Source organism: Clupea harengus, unplaced genomic scaffold (genome assembly GCF_900700415.2).
Source record: "Clupea harengus unplaced genomic scaffold, Ch_v2.0.2, whole genome shotgun sequence".
Classification (NCBI taxonomy): Eukaryota; Metazoa; Chordata; class Actinopteri; order Clupeiformes; family Clupeidae; genus Clupea; species Clupea harengus.
Window position 1 is genome coordinate 107,501 of NW_024879629.1, and position 19,695 is coordinate 127,195.

At 39.6% G+C, this 19,695-nt stretch overlaps 1 protein-coding gene across 1 annotated transcript; it reads left to right on the forward strand.

The window, feature by feature from the left end:
- Window positions 1–7,280: 7,280 nt before the first annotated feature.
- Window positions 7,281–18,147, forward strand: LOC122129322 (GTPase IMAP family member 7-like; the record flags this gene model as incomplete). The annotated part of the gene is made up of 3 exons (XM_042704316.1): window positions 7,281–7,293; window positions 15,950–16,860; window positions 18,024–18,147. Coding segments are annotated over exons 1-3 (1,048 nt in total), but the record flags the coding sequence as incomplete, so codon positions are not given.
- Between the last annotated feature and the right edge of the window lie 1,548 nt (window positions 18,148–19,695).

A 19,695-nucleotide genomic window follows, 5' to 3' on the forward strand; every position in this document is an offset into this window, starting at 1 on the left:
AGTGTAGGTCACTCAATGTGCAGCTGCTGTTAAGCGTCCCTGTCTGTGAAATAGTGTGTCTATGTATGTAGACGTATATTAGGCCACTATCTTTATAATGTGCCACTAAAATAATAGTGAAATCATGCACAATTAACTTCAGACTTCAAGTTTTTGTTGACAAATCTCATTTTAAGACCAACAAGCTCTGATAGGCACAACATATTAAACAACGTGGGCGCTGAAGGGGGAAATTAAAACTGCGTTGGACTGAAACTAGCAAAGACACTCGAGTCACGCTCTTGCACCAGATGTAGTAAGGTAGGGCCCAAAAGATGAAAATATGCAATGCAGCCCAGGCCAACACGTTTATTACCAATATTGTCTTGATCTGGCATTTTCTGTCATGTTCTTTAATGTCAACACGAGTGTCCACCTTCTTTTTCTATGAAGAGGAGCGGTTTACAGGAAAGAACTGTGATGTTATGATAACATTCCATTGGAATTTCCATGTGACATGCAAAGTATTTCTATTTTTGTCAGCCAAAGGAACAAGTGCATTAGTGTGACCAAAGGTTACCTGACAGGCTCACTCTCACATGTGGTACAAAAGTATATTGATCAACAGCTAGGGACAATAATAATAAATATAATCACCAAACACAGAAAGGAGTCCTTGCCAGCAAGAAGACTCACCATTAGAAGGCTGTGGGAGAATTTATTTAGAAGGTGCCTTCTTGTCAGGGCAAATATATTCTTTGTAAGTAAGGCCAATTATCCAAATGATGATATGACTTAAATAAAAGAAATACTCTGCACAGGAATACAGAACACCACAACACAAGGCTGCTGTGTTGGTTCAGCTACATTCGTCTAAGTAAGTAACTAAGTAAGGTGCAGGAGGATGTAAAATATGGAAGCATTCTTACTTGGCATATTTTTACATTTTACATTTACATTTAGTCATTTAGCAGACGCTTTTGTCTGTTTTTAGCAGCGCACAGTAGTGGGGTCCTTCATAGCCCCTTTTATCAGACGCTGTTTTTAGGGTGATGTGCAGTGCCAATTGTCCTCCAGACATGGTGTGTATCCAAATAGTAAAATTTTGCTGTTATCTGACCAGACTCTCCAAGTGAAATGATGTTTCATGTCAATAGCATTTTGGAGGATGAGAGTGAGAGCCCGGGCTAACTCCCAGAATGCAGCAGATGAGAGAGAAGCAAAGTTAAACTCATCACACAAGGTTTATATAGGTTGAAGTTAGCGTTTATCTGACACCAAAGCATTAAGTCAGCAGAGTTAACTACATGGCTTGTTTCCCACGTCTGAGGTCATCTTGCTGTGCTTTTTGCAACGTAACGCATCAGCAAGGCAGAACAGAAGGACTACTAGTTCTTCTCATCAGCTCTCGCTTATGCACACACAGAAGGTACACTTTTAAGAGTTAGAAACGTCATGTTTCAGCTCACAAGGCATATGATAAACACACATATATATTTCATTAAAGACATACTAATACACATACACATACAAATACACACACACACACACATACTAAAAAACACACACACACACACACACATAATGATAATAATACACACACACATACAAATACACACACACACACACATAATAATAATACACACACACACACACACACACACACACACACACACACACACCATGACGTGTGGAATTAGCCTCAACTACGACCTCTAACTAATCAAATTTCAGTCCAGTCAGTTGTGTGAGTGATTGATAGCCCCTTATTCAGACACTAAAACACATTGGAGGACTGAAACACAAATTTATTTTTGGTAGATTAACAAGCTCATTTAATGCCAAAAGCATGAGAGTGAAGTGACAGGGACATAAATAAAGTGGATATCCAGGGAACCGAGGCTCTGGCAGAGGACTGGACTTGGCTTACTGTCTGTCCATGCTACTGGAAAACAGGCACTCTAAACCACTGTGAAGTCTTGTTCTCTCAACCATTTATTCAATTCAACCCTTGTGTGGTTATACATAGAGAGCTGGCGACTGGAACTGCTGGACAAGATGGATGCTACGATGGAGAAGAGTAGAGATCTGCCACCCAAGAACCGTAAGAAAAATGACCTTCACCACAGCTCCAAATTGCAGTATATGTTTTAAGTCTTTTTTTGCTGATCTTTTTAGTTTAGTTATACACTGGAAAATATGCTTCAGTCCTTGTGCTATTGGTTGGGGACTTCCCACAGTGGCCAATCCTCTCACTATCACATGCAAGTATTCATAGCCAACAACCTAACCTAACCAATATAACAACTGCCCAACCACAGATGATGAGCTCTGCTCTGATTGGTTGATTTACAGCAATGCACTGTGGTTGCTCACACAGACGGTAACACTTCACTAGAAACTGTGAGTGTATGTTTGAGCTTTTATGGGAGGAGGAAACAGATCTTAATTAACAGCCAGTTGCTCGGAGATTGAAAGTGCATGGTGAGTTTTGTCATTTAGTATTTCTAGTAAGAATCTGCTCTACGTAAGTTATCTGTAATACCCTCCCTTCAGCCTAGCCACAACAACGACTATTAGCATAGTCATAACTTTGGTTTTAGCATTTTAGTAAGAACATTGAAGTTTCAACAATGATTTGACGAGGTTAGTTTTGGACATGCCGTTTACATTAGGGACTCTGGGCAGCAAGGACAGCTCCTTAAAGTGTTGTTTGTTATGAATTCAGAGTGCTGAGTAGGCTTAAAGTAGGCTTAAATATCTTGATGTACAGTAATACTCTTTCATGTTGTAATATATAAATATTTTTAATCTTGTGCATATTTATGCGCTGTTAAGCCTCCCTGTATGTGTAACAAACAGAGTGTCTACCCGTTGTGCACCCGCCTATTTAGACGCATATTAGGCTACTAACTTTATCATTCACATAATAAAAGTTAAATAATGCGCAATTAACTTCAGGCCAAGTTTTTGTTGGTTAATCGTGAAATTGCTTTCCGCTGCCTCAACATAGCAATGCGCCGACGTGCCTGAACAAACCTCATGTTAAGACCATCAGGCCCCAGGGCGCTCAGACGGGCACAACATATTAAACAAAGTGGACGCTGAAGGAAGAAATGAAAACTGCATCGGCCTGAAACTAGCAAAGACACTCTCCTCGCGCTTGGTCTCTTAGATCGGGCTAAAAAGATTAAAAGAGGCAATGCAACACAGGCCAAACAAGTATTTTACCTATCTTGATCTGACATTTGGTGTCATGTTCTTCAATGCCAACACCTGTCTCCACCTTTTCTTTCGATGACGAGGAGCTGTTTACAGGAAATAAACCGAGTTTATTTGGAATGTTGATGGAGAACATTCCATTGTACTTTCCATGGAATCACCCTCAGGTACCTGTGTGAAGTTGGCCCCCGTCTTGTTTAAAATATAAAAATAGCACTGCTGTTCGTTTGTGCTAGGTTTGTGCTGGTTTGTGCCCTAAAAATTATCGTTTGTGCTGTTAATGGTTTTGTGTAATTCAAAATTACATTTTCTGGCCTGTGACGTCACTCAGCCCCCCCCCCCCCCCCCCCCGTACTCGCTCAAATCTCATCAAAATAGTCCAAATCCTTTGTGCTACGTTTGTGCTGGTTTGTGCTGTCAAAAGAAATTGTTTTGCTATTATGGTTTTAAAGATATTACCGTTTGATTTTTCACACGTGACATCACTCAGCCCCCCCCCTCAACCTTCAAATCGCGTCAAAATGGTCTCTATCGTTTGTGCTACGTTTGTGCTGGTTTGTGCTGTCAAAAGAAATATTTGTGCTACTATAGTTTTTAAATAATTGAGCTTTTCTCCCATGATAAGCTTTGCTAATGACTAGCAGCTTTTTTGCATTTGCGATTTGAAGGTTGAGGGGGGGCTGAGTGACGTCACGTGTGAAAAATCAAACGGTAATATCTTTAAAACCATAATAGCAAAACAATTTATTTTGACAGCACAAACGTAGCACAAACGATAGATACCATTTTGACACGATTTGAAGGTTGAGGGGGGGGGGCTGAGTGACGTCACGTGTGAAAAATCAAACGGTAATATCTTTAAAACCATAACAGCACAAATATTTCTTTTGACAGCACAAACGTAGCACAAACGATAGAGACCATTTTGACGCGATTTGGACGTTGTGGGGGGGGGCTGGTTACATAACAAATGGGCTGGTTACATAACAAGTGGCCAAAATAAAGTTTTAATCATTATTTAAAAACTATAGTAGCACAAATGTTTATTTTAACAGCACAAACCAGCACAAACGTAGCACAAACGATAGAGACCATTTTTGATTTGATTTTGATTTGAAGGTTGACGGGGGGCTGAGTGACGTCACGTGTGAAAAATAAAACGGGAATATCTTTAAAACCATAATAGCAAAACAATTTATTTTGACAGCACAAACCAGCACAAACGTAGCACAAACGATTGGGACTATTTTGATGAGATTTGAGTGAGTACGGGGGGCTGAGTGAAGTCACAGGCCAGAACATTTAATTTTGAATTACTCAAAACCCTTAACAGCACAAACGATAATTTTTACGGCACAAACCAGCACAAACCTAGCACAAACGAACAGCAGTGTTATTTTAATATTTTATTAATACTTGATTTACTTCCGTTAAAGAAATGATGATTTGCTTTATTATTGTTACATTGAGTATACAGTTTACAGGTTAAATAGGTTTAGTATGAATGTGAGTGAAAATAAGAGGCTTATAATATAATATGGTTCCTCTGCCATCATGCCTTAGGTTAGAGACCAATCAGTCACACATGATCAAATCAGCTGATGTATTTATCCAGACATGGAGACTTCCCAGTGCTTTATTATGGATACATTATGAATATGGTAGTATACAGTAGAGAGGTTAAACAGGTAGAGTATGAATGGAAGATATTATATATATAAGTAATACATTTGCTGCTGTAAGCATCTCGCTCTACCAATCTAGCCAAAGGAATGATTTTATTAGTGTGACACTGACCTAAGGTGAACCGACAGGCTCACTCTCCCATGTGGAAGAAAAATGCCCAGCCCAAAGTGAGTTGACAAACTGATAAGGTCTTGGTTGATGGCGCTTCATTACATCCGCCTCATAGAAATAGAACAATATGATTTGCAGATGTGTCTGACAATGAAAATTAAATGTTATAGGGCACAAAATATGTGATTTGAAGTGCTGAAAAACGGGACTACACTGGACAAAGAAAGACTGACAATGATATTGAAATACAAGGCCGCCGGGACAACTATAGAGAGTGAGACTATTTCAAAGATGCAATATGCAATTACAGTTTCTCATGAATTGGGACTCCATTAACTTTAACTAACCTTGACGCAGCCAATGGCATTCAGACTTATCTGTTTTAACTCCGAAAAAAGTCTTTACGGCTGGGGCCTGCCCAACGACAGAACATGTTACAGGTAAATGTATGATCTACACAAAATAGCAAGTGCATGCGGTCAAAGAAAAATCATACATTTTAGTTTTTATGTTTACATACACAACACCCACAACTGAAAGGTAGCATGCCCAATGATAATGTAGTCAGTTGCTTGTGAATATGTAAACTTTATTCCATATAGGTGAGCATTGCGTCGCTAGCCTGACGATGTCATACTCATAATTCTAGTCAGAATATGAGTCTGATACTGCTCCATTGGGCTGTGATTATGGGGCGTGTTTCAACCGAACCAGGAAAAAAAATGCCTCTTCGCTCAATTGGTTACCTACAACCAATCAGAGAAAACGTAGTATGTGACCAGGGCCAGCTGATAAATTAAACTTTTACCGGATCCCGTAGGAAGGAAGGCAAAAACATCTTTTCGATTGACAAATGCCTTGATCACGTTTCTCTGTTCCTCTTTCAAAATGAATGCACTGTCAATGTCTAAATGGACTTGAATCTATACATTTCAGCTCTCCAGCGGCAGCCATGTTTGTTGAAAACGAATTCAACCTGTGTGTTGGTGACGTGGTTGATTACGTTACGGTTGATCATCTGTCCATCATCGTATAAAGCCTGCCTGACAATTTGATTGGTTCGAACAATTTTCAGATTTTTGATAATTTCTCCCCAACGGAGCAGTGCCAGACCGAACTTCCAGACCTCAAATGTTGTGGGCGGGGATAAGTTTGGATGGTCTCCAGGCTATTGCGTCGCTACACTGCGAGAATAATATTTTAGAATTTTAATCACAAATTTGATGAGACTATAAAAACACATTAGCATATATAAACAATACATTTCTACAGGCAAACATCTGACAGGACATTCTTGATCAGTGCAGTGGTGTGAAGAGTGCATGTAATATTGCAAAATGTGAACTTTAACTTGTGTTGTGAAGACACCTAAACTATCTGAAAGATATAAGAGTGTTTATTTAAAATACATTTTCTATTGCAACTGATGCATGCGACACACAAATTCTGAGGAAATGTCTTACTGATACACATCATGTCATGTATTCTCTGTTTGTTTGCTTCAGTCCAGTTGGGCTGCTGAACAAGCCTCCACAATGAGCTACACAGGAGTCTCCGATGTCTTGATAAAGACACTGGATGGTCTTAGAAATGACGACCTCCAAAAGTTCAAGAAGAACCGTATACATCTTGGCGAAATCCCCAAGGCTTTCCCCAAGCGGAAGTTGGAGAATGCTAGTGTAGATGACACTCTGGACAAAATGGTTAACGTCTACGGTTTGAGCATCTGCTGCAGTTACCTGCCAGCACATGATCTGAAACTGGCACTGGAGTTGCTGAAATCAGGCAAGTTAATCTTACACAGCAGTATGCTTTCATGGCTGGAGTTGGAGTTGATGTTTAGATTATTTGGAATGTTGACAGAGAACATTCCATTGTAATTTCCATAGAATCACCCTCAGCTGTGTACTCACTGGTAGACTACCAACTACCTATCAACACTGATATGATCCTGACATGATGAGTAGTATTTTAACCAGACGTGACCATGGGAACACTTTATTTATTTCCCTTAAAGAAATTATGATTTGCTTCATTATTGTTACATTGAGTAAGCAGTTTACTGGTTAAACAGGTTTAGGACGAATGTGAAAATGAGAGGCTTATAAAAGCATCAGATCACAGGATAGTCACACCCAAGGTGCATCTGTCGGGTTTAAATAATCACCAAACACTGAAAGGAATCATTTAATTTATTTAGAAGGTGCCTTCTTGTTAGGATAACTACATTAGGAGAGGAGGAGGATGACCCAGTAGGTGGAGAGAAGGAGTCTGCTGGATGGATGGTGGAGAACAGTAGAGAGGTGTAGCAGGAGCAGGGTCCTTCATAGCCCCTTTTTCAGACGCTAAAACACATCGGAGGACTTTTTTTTTATTATAATTTTCAACCCTAAATGTTCTTCCTTAACATTTTACTAGGATGGATAGACAGATAGACAGATTAACAGTTTTAATGCAAAAAGCCTGAGAGTGAAGTGACAGGGACATAAATAAAGTGGATATCCAGGGAACCCAGGCTCTGGCAGAGGACTGGACTTGACTTACTCTCTATCCATGCTACTGGAATACAGGCACTCTTAACCACTGTGAAGCCTTAATGGTCTTGTTCTCTCAACCATTTCTTCAACCCTTGTGTGGTTATATATAGAGATCTGGAGACTGGAACTGCTGGACAAGACAGAGGCTACGATGGAGAAGAGTAGAGCTCATCCACCCAAGAATGGTAAGAACAATTACCTTCACCACAGCTCCAAATTGCAATATAAGTCTTTTTTTTTTGTTGATTTTTTATTTTAGTTTAGCTAGTCACAGGACAATATGTTTCAGTCCTTGTGCTATTGGTAGGGGACTTCCCACAGCGGCTAATCCTCTCACTGTCATATGCAAGTACTCATACCGAACAACCTAACCAATATAACTACTGCCCAACCATAGATATTGAGCAGCAGGATACAACACCAACACACAACTGACAGCCTTAACACGCTCTGCATGTTGAACCCGGGACCCATAAAGGCCCTCCATCACAGTACAACATGCTCTGTCTGCAGCCCACAACTGCTAAACACAACAACATGACTGACCAACCATAGAACTTGAGCTGCAGGATACAACAACAACAAAGCTGCCTTTGTGAGCATTTCATTGTTTTGCAAAACTTATTTTATGAAATTCAAATCTGAGTCAAAGGCTGTAAAAATCAAAGGTGAAATCCCCCCTTCTCTCTGCTTCACAATCCTGCCAGAATGGGGTCAGAATAGCTTTGAGCACTCACGCACTCACGCACTCACGCACTCACGCACTCACTCACTCTGTCTGTATACTGGATATTCAAACACAGTGGCGGCTCCTGAAAAAATTCTCAGGGGGGGCAATTTTTTTGATAAGGATAAAGGCGGTACATTAAGTTAGCTGATTAACTTATACAGCAATACCTTTTTGTCCACTATTGGCAGCATACAACAGTAATATGTCCCACCACTACATAGCTAGAGTAGCAAGTTACAGGTAGAAAGCTATGGAAGAAAGTTGCATCCAGGAGCCTTCATAAGCAAACATGATGTGGCTCCACATTAAATTATCCCACTTTTTCATTATCCACGTGTCTCAAATGTTGTATGATGTAACATAGCTTAACAGGACACATGATATGTCCAGTAACAACATAAAGAAGGGGTAACATAAGTCAAAATCAACAATATGTATTGACTGATCTTGAAAGTATTGGCTTACAAAAGCAAAATAAGTCATCACATAAAAAATTATTCAGTGTTAGAGCAAGAAGCGAACTGTGAAACACACTGTGAAATCTATGAAAAGTGACAGTGGTATATAGAAATACAGACCGCGTTATCCACTTCACGAGCCCTCCCGGAAGCCATAGACTCTAGAGAATGCACTGAGAGCTCTGTTTTGTGAAAAAAAATGGATTTAACATGGGAGTCAATGGGAGAGGTCTGGGGCGATTTTTATTTCGCCCCAAATCGCCCCAGAAGGGGCGGGGCCATTTGAAGCACGACTTTAGGCTGACTGAATGACTGTAACCTGATTCGACAATGACATAGAGGCATCAGAGGCAGATCAGACGGTCTAGTGGTAAAATCTGACAGAAAAAAAAATTATTACATTTAAATTTACATGTCATCATTTACGCGACTTACAAGGATATTGCATTTATACATCAGGAGGGTTTTTTTTTTTTTTTTTTTTTTCTTCCCCCAAGGCAGTGCGTCGCTCCAATCGCCCTTATGGACAAGCCGTCCCTGTTCAAAGAGCGGGAGAGAGACTTTGAACAGTCACGCACGCACGCACACACACACACTCTCACTCTCTCTCTCTCTCTCTCTCTCTCTCTCTCTCTCTCTCTCTCTCTCTCTCTCTCTCTCTCTCTCTCTCTGTCCATATACTGGATATTCAAAGAGCGGGAGAGCGACTTTGAACAGTCATGCACACACACGCTCATATATCCATCCATAGACTGGAAAATTCATACTAAGTGAGAGTCATTTGAACTAAGTGTGGGTTGGCGGGAGTTCAGGTGCTGACTCTATTACATGGTTGTAACACGGTTTTCCCAGGGTATCACAGAAAACACTTAAAACACAATTTTCACTGTTCACCCTGTTTATGATGCTCACCATCCATGGCATGTAGTGTGGTACCCACTATTTCATGCCCCATTTACTCCCTGTTCCCACATAAAACCCTGATTACTCACACATACTTTTACTCACACTTCCTCACTCATCACTCCCCTCCTGCTGGTTGTATGCGGAAGCATGCACTGCTGGGGAGCTTAAAATTAAGTTTGTTCAGGCACATTGCCACATTGCTATTTGAACCAATTTAGCTCAAAGGTTATTATTTGAAAGATTATTTAAAGGGTGCCTCATTCCTGGCGAGTGGGGCGTCAGAGAAGGAGTGCTTGCCTGCTGTGAGGTTAAGTAAATACTGCATAGCCTGTGTTGCTAGTTTTGAGCACATAAATACCTTTTTAGTTTTGTATATATATTGTATATTTCGCCTGCACCTTTTTTCCCGCCCTCACCAGTTAGCCCCCATCCCAACACATGGGGTAGCTGCCTTGGTCCCTCACAGGCAGAGAAATATGTTTTTTGAAATGTGTTGAATTTTGCGCTTTGGTTTTCAGAAACTGTGTGACATGGATTTGACATGGAATGACCCAATAATGTGATATTGAAAGAAAATAAATAATTCTACTCACTCAGTCCAATTTTATTCAACCTTTTTAATTGAAATTGAATTTAAAATTCATATTATTAAAAAAAAAAAATGTAATATAACTTTATAATGCCAAGTTCAAATGAAATTCACAATTTTTCAATTCATGAATATTGTCATATAACACTTTCAATAAGTTATTACATTTGCTTAAAAAATAGCATAACTTCATAATGCACAGAATTGGTCGACATAATTCACATTTTCTCAATTCATGATCACTGTCATCCTTTACAATATTATTTATAATATATATTATAATTACATTTACTTCACTAATATAAAACTGTTTTCCATTAGTGATCTCTTTGCGCCACCATGCTATGTGTGTGTGTGTGTGAGCGTGCGTGCCCGTCTGTGTGTGTCTGTGTGTGTGTGTGTGTGTGTGTGTGTGTGCAAATGTGTGTGTTACAGCTGTTTGCATTTAGTGCAAACCTTGACAGTCCAGTGGCCTGGTAAAGGCACTTCATCTGCTAGTCAAGAGGAAAGAATAACTTGTGGTTGGCCAGGCAATATGAATATTCTATACATTTCTGTTTCTGCAAAATCAAAACTTATTATAATTATCAAAAAAGTATTTGTTTACATCAGTCTGCTTGTGTTTCTAAATAACATTCATTATTGTGTGCTGATCTCTTAGGAACATGGAGCAGAAGCATTTCCCCACCTCCCCAAAGTGAGTACATCTTATAGAATTTATGTTAATTTTGACATTCATGATTTTGCCCTGTCCCTGCTGCTATTGAGCTCCATACTGCTGTTCATGTAGAATCCTTCTCTGTAATGACAAAGCAAGCTCCACCTAGTGGTGTTTTATCTGAACTGTAGCACTGGAAGCAGTTTGCCCTGTCCGTGCTGCCTCCTTTCCTGTAGTGGGGAAACACGTGCACCGTCATACGCCAATATTCATACGGCAGCATGGATTAAATCAGCATCTAGAGGAGACTTAGGGGTTTTTGCCGGAGTGGAATATTTCTCTTTTAATGACCGGCTTTCAGAAATTGTGTGACATGTAGATTGCAGTTAAAAACTAAAAGATGAAGATACTTGATATAATGCATACAAACATTTAGGAATTCCTACTATGATGGTACATTGAAATCTGAAAAAAAAATCAGAATGCATGAAAACCCAACTTCACACGTCATTATCGTTGTAATTGTTGAAGATTAAATGGTTAATAGATTAAATCTACTCAGATTCAGAGAAAAACGGCGGGAGTCATGTGGGGACCTTTAGATACTTTGACATGGAATGTCCCAATAATGTGCTATTGATAAATACCTCCTTTAATCTGAGAAGAAAATAACTATATCTACTCACTCAGTCCAATTTTATTCAACCTTATATAGATATACAGTATATTTGGCAAATTATTTGGAAAACATGAATTCTGGCTTTTTGTGAAAAAAAGATGTAGCATAACTTCATAATGCGTATAATTGGTCATCACAAGTTCAAATGAGTTTTCAATAAGTTATTATTAAAATATGAACATAACTTCATAATGCACAGAATGGGTCGACGTAATTCACATTTTCTCAATGCATGAACACGGTCATCCTTTTCAATATTATTTATAATATATTATAACTACATTTGCTTCACTTACTTCACTACTTCACTGTTAAACTATTTTCTATTAGTGATCTCTTTGCGCCACTGTGCAGTGTGTGTGTGTGTGTGTGTGTGTGTGTGTGTGTGTTTTTGTGTGTATGTGTACAAATGCATGTGCCACAGCTGTTTGCATTTAGTGCATTCTTTGACAGTCCACTGACCTGGTAAAGGCACTTCATCTGCTAGTCAAATGGAAATAATAACTTGTGTTTTGGCCAGGCCATGACTTCATTCTATGCCTTTTTGTTTCTGCAAAATCAAAACTTACTCTAATTATCAAAAAATGTTTGAAGTATTCAGTTTGCATGCATTTCTAAGTAACATTCATTGTTGTGCACATATCTCTTAGATACACGGAGAAAAAGCTGTTCTCCACCTCCAGACAGTGAGTCATGTTCATTTTGACATTCATGTTATAACCTGCTGGTGTATCGGACCAAAGACATTTTTGTGCACATCATACTTTCAGTAATATGGCAAACCCATGTTACCATAGACAACATGAATATTCAACGGCATGGAATGATCATAGTATAGCACATTCTACTTTTCATGCCACAAAAGTAAATATGTTGGCATAAGACATCTATTACGTTGACAGAATGACTTTTGTCTATGAAACTAGTTCATTTTGTCCACAAAGTGAGAAGTGCCTTCATCTTTTTGTCCACAAAATGAAAAGCACAACAGTCATTTTAGTGCATAACATCAATCGTTCGTTTAGTTTTCTGTGCATGAAAGACTGTACTCTCTTCATAATGCTGACATATTTGTGTTTCTTGTGGACAAAAGGCATTGCATTGTTACATGGTTTCGTAATAAATGAATGCCTGCCGTGCTGCCCCATATCAAAATACAGTTTTATATTATATTATTCCCAGGTTGAGACACATTTGGGATCAAGCATCATGTACACATGAAGATGACAATAAAACACTAACTAATTATTGAACCAAACCTGTTCCATTGCTTTTATCTCATTCCATATTAAATGAGACTATACCATGACTAGTGTTTCTCATGACAGCACCTCCATATGTTCTTAAGAATTTTAAGCAGAGTAAATGTTGTTACCCTGTAACCCAGGGGTCTCAAACTCCGGCCCGACAAGCGATTTAATCTGGCCCGCCGGCTCCTCAGAATTTAGCAAAATGTTACATTGATTTGAATGGGCCACCCCAACGTTTACCGCTTCCATTGGCAACGGGTTTTCTGCTTCTAATTCACATCTTTCATATCATTCCGCAAATAGTCCAGTCATTTAACGTAATGGAAACTGAATTGAAGTCAGCAAGTAATGCTTTGCTACGCATCACCTGGAACTTTAAAGATCTATCTGCGTGAAGAACAATTTTTTTCTTAGCAGAAGTCATGAAATGGCAACAAAATCATTTGAAATAGGTATTTAGGAGGAATGTCTTCTATCATTTTGACAAGTAACCGAATAATAAAAGGGATTATGTATAGTCTGGCGGTCATTATCAGAAAATAAATCTAGCTGCGTGTCAAAGGCACAAGTTTCAGTGCATATTCTGTGGCTCTGGACGAGAGTACTGAGATATTTTTCCGCGGTGTTAACAACCAGTTTAAAGTGACAGAGTAATTACTTTGTGTAAAAACAATGCAAGGCCGTACCACAGCCAAGGATGTATTTGAGCAACTGTGTGACGCAATGGAGCAATTCAAGTCGCTCCAAGGGATAACGGATGGTGCACCATCAATGATCAGTATTTCAGTTAACTATTAATTTTAGATCACTATAGATGGAAAGATGCTGTATTTTGACAGATAAATTACACACTTGAAATATATTTATAATAAATATATGTATTTTATAAAATAAAATGATTCAGATTTTTGCTGAAACTTTATTCAGTTTTCTGCTTTGTTTTGTTTGTTTGCAGCCTTGTTACCAACTATACAAAAATAGTGCATTACAGCATTTGCTTTGAAATGTGCATGTATGAAGGAAAAATATAGATGTAGTTGTCGATGAAGACATTATCCCACTATTACTGCTGTATATGTAAGTCATGGGCTATCAATGGGACAAAGTGATCCTAAAGAGCAACTTTAACAAACACCTTTAGCCAAAGAGCATCTCGTATTGCCCCGGAATTGAAACTCAGGTCAGCTACTTGTTATTTAACAACACTAACCATTGTACCACTGATCACACATGGTAGATTTGCCAACTCAAAAGTGGAATCTACAGTATTGTGATAGGCAAGAAAGAAAGAAAGAAATCTGGCCCCCCAATGACCAGACTGGTTGTCATCGGCCCCTGGGTAATTTGAGTTTGAGACCCCTGCTGTAACCCAATACCCTCTTCTGTGAATTACTCATGGGCGTCGCCACAATATAACTGGGGGGCGTCACGTCCCCCTCACTTTAAAAAAAAAGTCGTTTGGACCCCCCCACATTTGCCATCAAAATATTAGTGCATGACTGGTCTACTAGTCCAGCGTTCTTTCCATTGCTTCACAATCAAATCCTTTCCACTTTATCGGTAGGGGGAATACTCATAGCAATAGAAATCCACTCCGCGTTTTCCTGGTTTTCTACACATGACGCACCAGATTCAACTCCCATACTCTTTGATCGAAGCGTCGCGCTAGCTGTTCCACAGACGAGATGGACATAAGGAGGGTTTTTTTCGAGGAAGAGGAAAGTAAGTCAGAGTTGCCCAAGTTTTCCCTTTAGTGGCCAAAGCACCCTTATGAGACATTCTCTGGCTATAATAGCATGAAGTCACAAAGATCTTTCTGCAAACATTATGATTATAGCTAGATAAGCAAGCTATTTACCTACAACTAGCACTAGGCAATACCGTACTTTATTTACCCATTACAAGTGGAACAGCATTTGTTGATTTCTTATTCTGGGTCTATATGTTGTGCTTTTGGCCGTATTCAGACCTAGGCGTCTGTTTCAGGCAGAAAGCGATGACCAGGTGTTTTTTTTTTTCAAGTAGCTACAAAAAAATTTAAGGTGGTTTATTTTTTAACAACCATGAGCTAATCTGTTAACGTTAGCTAACATGCTAGTTTTTCTAACGTCTTTTAAAATCCTCCTTTTAAATATTTTGCTCTCATTAAATGGAGAATAAAGTGCCAAAGTTGTCAGTGTCAGTCCTCTGTGTATTACACCAAAACATTACCCTGGCTATCACCAGAACAAGCTCAATCTTATTTAAGATTACAGATCGGGCTGGGTTTACCCAGTCTACCAGAACATAATAGTACAGAACAGAAGATAATAGTAGTCAGTAATTGCAGACCATGCCGACTCCAAGGAAAAACAATGAAAGAGAGAAATCATTTTGGTAAATGCACCAGAATGCGGGAAATTGCTAGCCTGACGATGTCATACTCATAATTCTAGTCAGAATATGAGTCTGATACTGCTCCATTGGGCTGTGATTATGGGGCGTGTTTCAACCGAACCAGGGAAAAAAAAAAACTCTTCGCTCAATTGGATAGAGCTACAACCAATCAGAGCAACGTAGTCATCATCTGGGCCAGCTGATAAATTAAACTTTTTCCGAATCCCGTAGGAAGGACGGCAAAAACATCTTTTCGATCTACAAATGCCTTGATCGCGTTTCTCTGTTCCTCTTTCAAAATGAATGCGCTGTCGATGTCTTCTAAAACAGACTAGATAGCAGAATCAAAACATCTCAGCTCTCCAGCGGCAGCCATGTTTGTGAAAACGAATTCAAACCAATGCTCATTTATGACGTGGTGGATAACGTTACTGTTGATCATCTGTCCTGACAATTTGATTGGTCTATCTATCTCCTCACAGATTTTTGTGAGGAGATAGTTTCTCCCCAACGGAGCAATGCCAGACCGAACTTCCCGACCCCATTTCTTGGCATCCAGGCTAGGAAATTGCATCTACATCTTTAAAAAAATTCTGGGGGAGAACCCCCAGACCGCCTGCCAAAATATGTCCCCCCCCACTCTCAAAATGCTGCTGACGCCCTTGGAATTACTTATGTGGAGGAGATCATGCATATATATATCCTGTCTTTTACTACAATTACTGCTCATTTCAAACTATTCAACAGTTTTGACTGTTTCCTCCACAGTGTCTCCTCTAAGGATCGTGCTGCTGGGGAAAACTGGTTCTGGAAAGAGTGCCTCAGGAAACACCATCCTGGGGAGGGAAGCTTTTAAAGAGGACTACTCATTTGAATCTGTGACTAAAACCTGCAGTAATCAACATACTGTAGTGAATGGCAGAGAAATTACAGTGATTGATACACCAGGATTGTGTGATACAGAAAAGCCTACAGAAGAGCTGAAGGGTGAGCTGGAGAAGTGTGTTGAGATGTCTCTCCCTGGGCCTCATGCCTTCCTGCTGGTGATCAGATTAGGTGTGAGGTTCACAGAGGAGGAGAGGAATGCTGTGAAGTGGATCCAGGAGAACTTTGGTGAGGGGGCGCTGAAGTACACTATAGTGCTCTTCACTCATGGGGATGTGCTGAAGGGGAAACCAGTGGAGAATGTTCTGAGTGAAAGTCCTGCTCTCTCATCTCTTACTAAACATTTTGGGGAGCGATATCACGTCTTCAACAATGAGAGTAATGACAGCACTCAGGTCAGAGAGCTAAAGGAGAAAATTGAGGCCATGGTGGAGAAGAATGGGGGAGCAAACTACACCCATGAGATGTACAAGGAGGCGCAGAGAAGAATAAGAGAAAAGGAGGAGAGAGAAAGAGAAGAGGAGAGAAAGAAAAAACAAGAAGCAGAGAGGGAGTTAGAAAAGGAGCGGAAAAAGAGGGAAGAGGCAGAGATGAAGGTAGAGGAAGAAAGGAGGAAGAGAGTGGAAGCAGAAGAGGAGATGAAGAGGGCAGAAGAGGAGAAGAAGAGGGCAGAAGAGGAGAGGAAGAGGGCAGAAGAGGAGAGGAAGAGGGCAGAAGAGGAGAAGAAGAGGGCAGAAGAAGAGAAGAGGGCAAAAGAGGAGAAGAAGAGGGCAGAAGAGGAGATGAAGAAGAGGGTCCAGGAACAAAAAAAGCAAAGTTCATGGTATAGTGGACTAATAACCGGAATAGGAATAGGAGTAGCAGCAGCAGCAGCAACAGGAGCAGGACTGGTAGCATCACCAGTAGTAGCAGTTGTAGCAGCAGTAGGAGGAGGAGCAGCAGCAGTAGCAGCAGCAGTAGGAGGAGGAAGAAGAGCAGCAGTAGTAAGATGGCAAACGCAGTAGGAGCAGCAGCAGCAGCAGCAGCAGCAGCAGCAGCAGCAGCAGCAGCAGTAGCAGTAGCAGTAGTAGTAGTAGTAGTAGTAGTAGACTGAAAAAAATGTGTGAAACCAAAACATCACATTAAGACTGCTTAAAATAATCATGTTGACTGTACACATTATTAGTCAGTTACTGTAACATAAATGTATTGTGTAATGTTGAAATAATTTCATCTTGTCCAGCGTACCTAATTCTCAACTGTTACTTTAACTTGATTGAATAGAAATGTTATTCATATGTATTAAGTAACTTTAAATCAATTTAATTATGTCTCTGGTACCCAAGTTAGGTCTGTCCCACTTGATTTGTGCAAATTCAAATTCTATACAAATGTATTGTCAGCATGTATTAAATGTGAACATATGCAAAACCATAGATCAATTGAAAAAAGGAGGATCCAAAGTTCTGAAACAATATATATTTATTTTGACAGCCATTTACATTAACTTTAATAGTCATAAAACAGTGACTTCTCTTAGTGTAGTGCTATCACAACAATGCAGTAAGGGAAAAAAAACAGTAGGGGAAAAAACAATTTCCGGTAGAAAAAATGACAAAGGTACAGATGGCAACCGATCATCATCTGATGCTTACATTTTAACCCAGGTCACAATCGTAAAAAAAAAAAAGTGCAAATGGCGTTATAAATAAAAGGAACTGGTGCCCAAAACATTACCATTACCGTGCATTACCAAGAGCAAATAAAACTGCTGGCGCTCACTGAAAGAGCCTATTTTTTAGAGAAAGGGCTTTGTTTGAAAGTTTACCTCCATCCAGTTCCATGAAAATCTTTTGGATTACCTCAAAGGTGTAGCGGAGGTCGGCAGGATAACTGAGGTTCAGGGCATACCCCAAACAGCAGAGCAGTAGCTAATACTACATTGTCCAGATTTTTGCAACACCTTGCTGCCTTCAAGGGCAATGCCGATGTCTTCTGGTCCGTCTCTCGAAGCATGTTCCTTCACAACGTAAACCCTCACAGTGGTGTCTTCAATGGCCTAGTTGATGGCGTTTTCATCGATGCCCTGTACAAAGACAAAGGTACAAACAAACAAGCGTCAAGCACATTAGAGACCACTGCGCTTTGGTGTTACTGACGTCCTGTAAATGACTACGTGAGTGACATCTGTGGCCTACAGACCACAACTAGGCCGCCAGACCAAGGTAAGCAAAAAAAAGTAGGTAAATAAGACCTACCAAAATCTATCAAAAAATAATGAACATGAAACTGAGCAGACAGAGTGACAGTATAGATATAAGGCAAGTTGACAGTTCAAATCAATCAATCATTTCAAGTGACCCAAGTAGAACAAGAGAAGAGAGAAGGATAAGAGAAAAAAGGAGAGCACTGATTTATGTACATACCACATATTCCTGCACAAGGTTTTCTGGATCTTCACCCATGTAAATACAGAGTCCCTTCAGGATACCCTCTCATCGGACATGGACACCATCACTCTGAAAGGACATTTTTTGATAAGCATCTTAATTTCCTTTTGTTTTAGCTTCAAGCTTTGTTTTGCAGTCAACTTCTGATGGTCACGGTCAGATTGGTACGTATTTCTCGGACAATGTAACACCAATGATTCCTGAGATGGTACAAGCCTTGCTGTGAGCTCCAAATCATGTAGGAGATTTGACAGGAAAGAGACAAAGATTGACCACAAACGACTTCATGTCTTCTGTGTGCGAAGGTCTTTACCATCTTGAGCTTCACAACTTCTTTGTTGTTCTTCTTCTTTACATCCAGGAGTAGAGCTCTCCTCGGTTTCTGCTGATGGGTAGGTCGGGCAAAAGTTCACCTCTGCTCTCTTTGCCTTTTTGACTCCAAAGGCTGCATTGTGCTTCCCTGCAGGTTTGTTTTTCAGTGAGTTCATGGTCACCTCCGGGCAGGGTTGGGAGGATCACTTTAATATATTTTTAGTTTTATATTTTTATATATGTGTTTTGGCACATGAATATCATTTAATTGAATGGAATGACTCTGTTCTTTGTATCAGCTTGATATAATGTTGGACATTATAATATAAATGACTGCAGTAATATATAAACTGGTACTGTACAAATTATTTGTGTTTATTTACTGCTAATAGTAATGTAATGTAATGTAAAGAAGAGGTTATGCACTTTCCAAATCAGGAATGTTTAAATATTTACACATTTTATCAAAATAATGAATATGTTTCCCTCTACATTTTATATATTGCAATATAACTCTTTGATATGGGTATAGTCTACAGTATTTCAAAATATTCTCAGGCTGTTTGAAGGGCAGGGGAGAATAAATAAAAAGGGCTCCTACTGCACAACATGGAGGCCCACCTGGGCTCAGAAAGATATGATGCATCATTTATGAGCAAATAGCCTTCATCCTTGATTAAGATTAGCATGACGTTAGTAGGTGATCCGGATTAAAAAGTATAACCACAGCTCCATGAGAGAAAAAAAAAACAGGGAACTGTAAAGCTGGACAATGTAAATTTCACAAATAAATAAAGTTCACCTAAAATAATCTAACCTGAACTAAAGGCAGGGATGTTACTAGGTGTTGAACACATTCAGGGCTTAGCCCAGGTCTGTAGGGAGGTC